The sequence below is a fragment of the Helianthus annuus genome, chromosome 9, assembly GCF_002127325.2.
Source record: "Helianthus annuus cultivar XRQ/B chromosome 9, HanXRQr2.0-SUNRISE, whole genome shotgun sequence".
Lineage (NCBI taxonomy): Eukaryota > Viridiplantae > Streptophyta > Magnoliopsida > Asterales > Asteraceae > Helianthus > Helianthus annuus.
This window is the reverse complement of record NC_035441.2, coordinates 162,078,604-162,088,193: the sequence shown is the minus strand read 5'-3', so window position 1 is coordinate 162,088,193 and position 9,590 is coordinate 162,078,604. Positions and strand designations below refer to the sequence as shown.

At 46.0% G+C, this 9,590-nt stretch overlaps 1 protein-coding gene across 1 annotated transcript; it reads left to right on the top strand.

Moving 5' to 3' along the window:
- The first annotated feature begins 5,466 nt into the window (after positions 1 to 5,466).
- On the top strand, positions 5,467 to 7,713 carry LOC110876636. The gene is made up of 2 exons (XM_022124799.1): positions 5,467 to 6,920; positions 7,500 to 7,713. Exons 1-2 carry the CDS (start codon positions 5,467 to 5,469, stop codon positions 7,711 to 7,713), a joined length of 1,668 nt encoding a protein of 555 aa, XP_021980491.1.
- The last annotated feature ends 1,877 nt before the right edge of the window (positions 7,714 to 9,590 follow it).

The window sequence follows — 9,590 nt, the reverse complement described above, 5'->3', positions numbered from 1 at the left end:
ACTAAAATTGCCAAGTCCAAAAGTTGAAGGGACAACCAAAGCCAATTGCTAAAGTAGAGGATATTAAAAATGAGGAAAGGACTAAAATTGCCAAGTCCAAAAGTTGAAGGGCCAACCAAAGCCGGTGGGAAATTCCACCGACTTTGGTCATCAAAACATAAACACACTCAAATTTATACCGACATGTACATAAAAATATCAACGCAAAAAAGTAATTAACAAAAGAGATTAACGAACGAAAGTTATTTGGAGAAAATTAATTTAGTAAAAAACTAGGGGCTAAAATGCTATTTACTAAAGTAAAGGATATTAAAAATGAGAAAAAGACTAAAATTGCCAAGTTAAAAAGTTGAAGGGCCAACCAAAGCCGGTGGAAAATTCCACCGACTTTGGTTTAAGAAAGTGCCAATTGCTAAAGTAGAGGATATTAAAAATGAGGAAAGTACTAAAATTGCCAAGTTCAAAAGTTGAAGGGCCAACCAAAGCCGGTGGGAAATTCCACCGACTTTGGTCGTCGAAACATAAACACACTCAAATTTATACCGACACGTACATAAAAATATGAATGTAAAAAAGTAATTAACAAAAGAGATTAATGAACGAAAGTTATTTGGAGAAAATTAATTTAGTAAAAAGCTAGGGGCTAAAAATGTCAATTGCTAAAGTAAAGGATATTAAAAATGAGAAAAAGACTAAAATTGCCAAGTTCAAAAGTTGAAGGGCCAACCAAAGCCGGTGGAAAATTCCACCGACTTTGGTTTTTAAGATGATATACAATATATAACTAGTAATAAGACCCGCGCGCGTTGCGGCGCGGTTACTTCGTAAATATCGAACGGATTAGTCCAACCGTTATGTGATGTGTTAATCATATGAAAACGAACATTTTTAACATATCCGATTGAACTCAATATATCCTATAGTTGCATTGCAATTGAATCAAAAATAACGTAAAACGAACATTTTCTTATATCTTTATCTCTCAAAATCCTGGATTAATATTAGCATTTGAAACTTCACAATCTTACACACAGTAATCGAAACATTATCTCTCTAAAACAACAGTGAATCAGTCTTCAAGTTCATGTTGGTTAGAATTGAATCTACTTTGTCTTTTTCCGTAATCGCAAGGGTTATGATTTCAATTTCATATTAATAAGCACTTTGTTCGTTACTGATTGCTGAAAAGAGATCGATCGATTGTATGTTTGTGTTGTTGTTACAGTAATTTCTTCTTCGATTTGATCGTCTTGTCTTGTCGATCATGATTTTGTTTTTAAACCATACCACAAACACACAACCAGTAGTGAAGAGGTATGGTCCCAATTCCCTGCCTACATGGCAAAGACCACACCACTTTTTGAGCACACAAGGCATCCACATCAGCGAAAGAATCCAGAAGCTTCTAGAAACTTCTGGAAGACGTGTAGCTGGCGCCAAAGATGCTCTATCCGACATAGAGGACAACACGTGTCACCACGCGCAGAACGCCACATAGGCCTGCGACAAATCAGGGAGCAGGACTGACGACACCAGTACGAGGTCTCCAGCATGGGCAAACGTAAGAACGCCACGTGTACCACTACACATGCGGTGACAGAGCCGACCAAGAGGATATTCCCCTTGGTCGGACAGCTGGCACGCGCCCACAGCTGGCAAGGCTGCTCCTCCCTTGTTCACCCTCCGGCTATAAATAGGACCCTTCATCATTCAGGTTCAGGATCTTTACTCTCCATACTCACTCTACACACACACTGTTTTATTCCTCTCAGAACAGTACTTATTCTCACGCCGGAGCCTGGTTAAGAGGGAAATCCCCCTTCTCCCCCTCTTAACGAGACTGACGGTGTTTACTGTTTTGCAGATCTCAAGCCATTGTTACGAGCAAGAAAAGATGTTGAACCCCACAGACGAAATAACCCCATCGATAAACCCTGTGTTAATCGGTGTTTCATCATTGGCGCCATCCGCTTTTTGCAAAACCAACCTCATCTCTTTTCTCTATTGAAAAACACTCGTCAAAAATGGCTGAACAAACCCCTTCACACCCAGTCGACGGAGAAGTTTCTTCCTTTGAACTCGTTTCGGACACAGCACACGTCCAAAGGGGTCAAAGGAACGAAACCATCCAAGAGGGACAACTGAACAATGATTTTCCTCCTATCTTTGGGAGTGTATCCAGGGTTGTTGGTCAAACCACAGCTGGACCCACTTTCCAAACACCACCAACGAGGATCATCAGTCAAACCACAAACGGAGCCGTATTCCAAACCCCGACCGGGGTGTTGCAACAGACACCACCACCAGTGCTGACACCAAGCCATGGAGCTAGCCCCTCAGCTCCATCGGAACAAGCACAGCTCAATTACTCCGCACTTTTAGGGCTACCCGAAGGAAAAACTCTCGCTTCATGGTATGCCGAACAGATGGCGTCCATAAACCTAGTTTATACGCAACTCAGCGCACAACAAGCTCTACTCCAGGCACAAGCTAACCAGTCAGCATTTGTAACTCCACCACCAAGGTCTCTGAGTACACATACAACTCAGCAGACTAACGCGTGGAACCTACGTCCGGAGAGAGGACCAGTTCAAAATGTGAGAAGACCAAGCGCACACGACACGCGCGATACCTATGGTGAAACAGAAAGCAACTTTGTGCAAAACACCAATGTGCAAAGAAAACCGATCCAGACTCGTTTAGGCGCGCGCAATATGAACACAGAATGGGATGAAGAAGAAGACGACCCAACATACAAAGGGGAAACCTCAGTGTTTAGCAGACTTCATCCAGAGCACGAAGCATACAAGCCCGCAAAGCGCGCAGGGTATAACCCAAAGGTAGAGCATGACTATACCCTAAGCTATCGTCCAGACGACATGGCTGAAGATTCAAAATTCATCAGGGAGATTGCCACAGCTGCCATAGACAAAACCAAGCTGCCGCACAACGTTGGCAAATACAATGGATTGACAGATCCAGACGATCACCTCCAGGTCTTCAAGGGCGCAGGAGCAACAGGTGGGTGGAACCTACCAACTTGGTACCACCTGTTCGCACAAACGTTCGTGGGCGCAGCGCGCGTCTGGTTCGACAGCTTACCAGCAGGAAAAATTAAATCATGGGTTGATTTCAGAGAGAAGTTCTTGGCACACTTTTCTCAACAGCGGAGGCACGCCAGAGACCCAGCAGATTGTCTAAACATATGGCGCCGAGACCACGAAAGCGTGGAAGATTTTATCACAAGATACAACAAAGAATGCTTGGAGATTGGGGATGTGGGAGAAAAAATGATGCGCGCGCACTTCATGAGGGCAGTCAAGTGCGACGATCTGATCAAGCGCGTGAAAGGTAGAGACGGAGGACCCAAAGATTGGGAAACTTTCATTGAGGCCGCCAAGACAATAGCACAGACAGACAAACAGTTGACCGGTGATGACCACCGTCAACGCGCACATAACTCTAATGACCGACATGGCAGAAAAAACAGAGGCCAGTCATGGAGGTCTTCCAGTTATAGAGAAAGAAGCCCACCAAGAGAAGATGCGCGGCACACAATCAATCAGATAGCACACAGAAAAGAAGTAAAGAGGGAAAACAGAGAGAAACAGTGGACGCCATTAACCAAGACCCCGTCGGAAGTCTTGGCCACTGAAAACCACCAATTCAAACCACCCCTACAAATGCGTAACAAAAGGGGTCAAGATCCCAATCTCTACTGTGAATTCCATAAGGATACGGGTCACCTCACCGACGACTGTTTCAGCCTGAAACAAGAAATTAAAAGAGCCCTAAGGGATGGAAAGCTCACTCACCTGGTCAAAGGCGGAAAGCGCGACTACCGCCAAATCCAGAGAAGAGACGAAGGGCCGGATAACAAAAAACTCAGGAAGTTGGAGACCCACATGGTGCAAGGGGGCCCACGAAGACCAAGGAAAAATTACAATAAGCATACACAAGATGATTCGTGGCGCGAAAAGCAAGTCATCTTCCCAGTTGTTAGAGGAGGCCCAAGGGAAAAGCGACCAATAGTCATCCCAGGAGTGATTGGTCATTACCAGACAGACTACATCTTCATCGATCCGGGGAGCACCGCGGACATCATTTACGAACAATGCTTCAATCAATTTGACCAGGAGGACAAGGCGCGCTTGGAGCCAGTAGACTACCCACTAACTGGTTTCTGCAACGAGGCCGTTTTTCCCCTAGGACAGATATCATTCCCCGTGTTACTCTCGGACGGGCGAAATTCAAGAACAGAAGAAGTCACTTTCATGGTGCCGCCTGCACACTCACGGCACGACATTCTCCTAGGGAGAGAGTCACAAGGAGACTTCAGCATGATTTGCTCTGCACCACACTCGGCCATCGGATTCCCAACGGAAACAGGCATCGCACTGATATACGCAAGCAAGGAAGTCTTAGCAACAGATGAAATGAGGCCTACAAAAGCAAGTAAACCAGCGCCACGCGCAGAGGCAGAAAAATGGGTGTTGAACAGCGCTCACCCAGAACAAACAGTTACCCTGGGACCAGCGATGTCCGATCTTACACGCGCAGCGCTCAAGAAGTTGTTACATGAGAATATGGACGTGTTCGCCTGGACACCAGCTGACATGGTTGGCGTTCCACGGCACATTGCAGAGCACCGTCTGAACGTCTCAGAAGACGCAAAACCAGTGGTGCACGCCAAACGCCACCTGGGTGATATAAAGCATGACGCCATGAAAGAGCAAGTACTAGAACTACTAAATGCAGGCATCATCAGAGAAGTCAGGTACCAAACTTGGGTAGCAAGCCCAGTGACGGTAAAGAAACCAAACGGCAGCTGGAGAATGTGCGTCGACTACAAAGACTTAAACAAGGCATGCCCGCGCGACTGCTACGCCTTACCAGACATAGACGAGAAAATCGATTCTTTGGCAACATTCAGATGGAAATGCTTCCTTGATTGCTACAAGGGGTATCACCAAGTTCAAATGGCCGTCCAAGATGAAGATAAGACGGCATTCCGCACGCCAACAGGGCTGTATTGCTACACCAAGATGCCTTTCGGCTTGAAGAATGCGGGCGCAACTTACCAAAGATTGATGAATGAAACATTCAGTGACGCCATTGGCAAGTACATAGAAGTCTACATGGATGACCTGGTGATTATGAGCAAAGAAGAAGGCACGATGCTGGTCAACATCAAAAAGACCTTCAACACGCTTCGCAGCGTAAGTATCAAGCTCAACCCAGCAAAGTGCTCATTCGGAATGGAAGAAGGAAAGTTCTTAGGCTTCATCGTCACAAAAGATGGCTTTAAGGTGAATCCGGAAAAAAGTCCAAGCTATAGAAAGGATGCCCTCACCGTCAAACATCAAAGACATGCAAAAATTAGCAGGACGACTAGCCGCGCTCAACCGTTTCCTAGCTAATCATGCTGCAAAATCCTTTCCGTTCATCAAAACCTTGCGCAATTGTATGAAGAAAAGCCAATTCCAATGGACTCCGGAAGCAGAGAACGCGTTCCGCGAGATGAAGGATTGCCTCATCAAACTACCAACCCTAACCGCACCAAACAAGGGAGAACCTTTGGTACTCTACCTTTCAGCTTCCGATAAGGCAGTCAGAGCTGTGCTGCTTGTCGATCGTCAAGGTGTCCAAACACCAGTTTACTACGTGTCGAGAACCTTGACCGATCCAGAAACCCGATATGAAATCATGGAGAAGTTAGTCCTTGCACTAATTCATGCTTCAAGGCGGCTGCGCAGATACTTTGCCAATCACGTCATCCACGTGCTAACAAACTACAACATCGGCAACATCCTTGCAAGGCCAGAAGTATCAGGAAGGTTAGCCAAATGGGCAATAGAACTGGGAGGTCACAACGTGGTTTTCAGACCACGACCATCAATCAAAGGCCAAATCTTGGCAGATTTTATGACAGAAGTCCTAGATGACAAAGAAAGAGAGTGCAAAGCCATGGAAAAAGCTGAGAAAGAGCAAACAGAAAAGCCATGGTTGTTATATACCGATGGAGCATCCAACGAAGATGGAGTAGGCGCAGGGCTAAGGCTGGTAAGCCCCTACAAACACGAGTTCACGTACGCCATACGCCTGGATTTTAAAAGCACAAACAACGAAGCAGAGTATGAAGCTTTCCTGGCTGGCTTACGATTGGCAATCAAAATGGGGGTCCGACACATTGAAGCGCATGTTGACTCCATGCTTGTAGCAGGGCAAATAAACGGCCAATACGAAGCCAAGGGGGATGTCATGGCACTCTACCTCAGCCAAGCAAAAACCTTGCTACAAACCTTCTACTCTTACAAAGTGCACCACATAAACAGAAGCGAGAACAAGCCGGCAGACGCGTTGAGTAAGCTCGCATCAACAAGTTTCCAGCACCTAGCAAAAGATGTGCGCATAGAGGTTTTGAGCAACCCATCCGTTCCACTCAGGGAAGTAAGTGTCATCCAGACAGGAACAACGTCCTGGATGACACCAATAATCATGTACTTGCAGTCAGGGATACTTCCCGAAAACAAAGCCGAGGCGCGAAAGGTCCAATACAAATCAGAACACTATCAGATGGCAGATGGGATACTGTACCGAAAGTCGTATCTCGGCCCGCTGCTGAGATGTGTTGACGCCGACGACGCAAATTACCTAATCCAAGAAGTGCATGAAGGAATTTGTGGTATTCATGCCGGGCCTCGAATGGTGGTGGCAAAAGTGATGAATGCCGGATACTACTGGCCCGGGATGCATCTCGATGCCGTGAAAGAATTGAGGAAGTGCAGTGGCTGCCACAGACATGCGCCAAAGACCATGCGCCCCAAAAATGAACTAGTACCAGTCACCACCGCATGGCCTTTTCAACAATGGGGCATAGACATGGTGGGTCCTTTCCCGGAAGCACCAGGGGCGGTCAAGTTCATAATAGTCGCAGTCGACTATTTCACCAAATGGGTAGAGGCGAAAGCACTCGCATCAACCACCTCGGCAGTCGTCAAGAGATTCATATGGGAACAAATTATATGTCGTTTTGGCCTACCCGTTCGGATCATCACCGATAACGGAACTAACTTCGCAGCAGACGACCTCGAATGATGGTTCAAAGAATTACACATCGAACATACCTTCTCTTCGGTTGCGCACCCACAAGGGAATGGTCAAGTAGAGGCAGTCAACAAAAGCATCGTCGATGGCATAAAGGCAAGGCTTGGCGAGAAACGAAGAGGCTGGGTCGACGAACTACCCAGCATACTGTGGGCCCATAGAACAATGCCAAAAACAAGCAACGGTGAAACGCCGTTCAGTTTGGTCTATGGGTCTGAAGCTGTTATCCCAGCAGAAATCGGGCTGCCATCTCCAAGGATCCTCTCCATGAATTCAATCGACAACGACCAAGAAAGGAGGATTGATTTAGACCTCCTAGAAGAACGGAGAGAGATGGCAGCAATCAACGAGGCCAAATACAAAACAAAGCTGGAAAAATATTACAACTCCAGAGTCCGAGTCTGCACTTTTAACCCAGGGGACTATGTCCTAAGGGACAATGAAGCTTCCAACGCAGAAAAGCCCGGAAAATTGGCTCCCAAATGGGAAGGCCCATACGTAATCGATGCAGTACTCGGCAAGGGAGCTTACAAATTGCGCACCATCAACAACAAAGAGGTTCCACGAACCTGGAATGCTCAACAACTCCGAAAGTGTTACATGTAAAACAACTATGTAATCGTAAAAAGGGCGAACTGCCAACACATTTACTATAATACAAGAAGTGTTTGGCTACCTTTATTTTATGCAAATTTCTTGTCACAACTGCATTTATTACTTTGGGCGTACACGAAAACATCAATGGCTCGACCATAGGAAACGTTGTAGACCTCCAAGGCTCGTCACAACCAAGTGAACAGCCGAGTCAGAAACACAACCAAAGCCTACAAAACGCCAAAATACAACTTCGTGCCCACATGAACACGAACATGTCGATAGCAAGGTAACTAAACATTGTAACGCTCTCAAGGCTGAACATAGCTGAGCTCACACAATAACCTGCAACTCGATCACTTCGTATGTCACCTGTACGCGCACAAATTCAAACGACATAATAAAACGTTGTAGTAACACAACATCACCTGTCAGCGCCATCATTCATTCGTGACACCTAATCAAAGCAATTAGACATGCACATATTATGACGATAACAAAATTCGCATAAACATAAACAAGCGGTAAAATATTCACCAGAGGATCAAGTACGTACATCCACAGCAGGTAAACGAAATTAAAATTGTCTAAAACAACCAACATTACAGGCCCATTCATGGCCATATACGGCGCACAGGCCGGAATCCATCAATCAAGTTTGACTGGCCGGCTGCATCACCATCTTCTCCTAAAGCTTTCTTTAGCAAGGCAACCCCATCCGCTTTGCGAGCCAACTTCTCTGCAGCTCGAACAACAGCAAATTCAAGGGTTGAAAATTCCTTGCGCTTGGCAGCAAAAGCACCTTCACAATCTTCCTTATACAGCTCAAAATGGTAATCCTTCTCTTTATTAATGACCGCTGTTTTACCCTCAGCATACCCAAACTTCCGACCACTATTGTAAGCCACCCTACCCAACTCAAACATGTACGTTGCAAGCTCAGTCGAGTGCAAAATACGATCAGCAAGCTGCATAAAAAGGGAGATCGAATAAGAAAGAAGAGAAAAAAGTAAAACAAAGCAAAAAAAGAAGCAAAGAACATTACCAAGGGCACACCACGAGAAAGTAACCACTTGCTGTCAGCTGATGCCTCCTCAGCAAGAAGCTCCGAAGCTTGACACTCAGCCGTCTTCTCAACAAGAAGACGCTGTGCAGTTTCACACTCAGTTGCCTTCTGCTGCGCAAGAACCTCCAACTTGTCAATTCGATCAACATATTCTTTTTCTTTCTTCTCAGCAGCAAGGCGTGCCTGATTTGCTTCCTCAGCAAGCTTCGTTTTCTCACCAGACAACCGAACAATTGCATCACGTTGAGACTGCATCTCAGCATTTGTACGCTCACAAGCAGCTTCCCAATCTTTCTGCTTCTGAACACTCGACTGTTTTTGCTCTTCAAGCTTCTGTTCAGCATCCGATACCCTCCACTGCAAACCCTTCTTCTCCGCATTAAATTTTTCCTTCTCTTCAACAAACAACTTCTTCGACTCCTCAAACTCGAGGGTCTCCTCTCCCATCAACCGCCACTCGCGAAGAATTTCCTGGGAAGTAGCAAAGAAATTAACCCCAGCACGAACATGATCGTCCAACAAAGCAAACCGATTGCGGTTCTTCTGAAACATCCTCTCAGCAGGAGGTAGAGACATAGCAAAACACTCATGACAATTGTTGACATCGTTCATCCTGGAACCCTGAGTAAGGTTCCAACGTGGGGCATGAGGTAAGTCATCACAAGCCGGATTACCCCAGGAATCAGCAGGGTCATGTTCAAAATGCGGGCTGCGCACCACGCCAGAAGTAGCCCCACCACCACCTGGAGAACGCTTAGTATATATGGTTTGTTGTGGAGTAGTTTCACTAGACTCCACCTCTACCTCAACACCCTTACCCTTA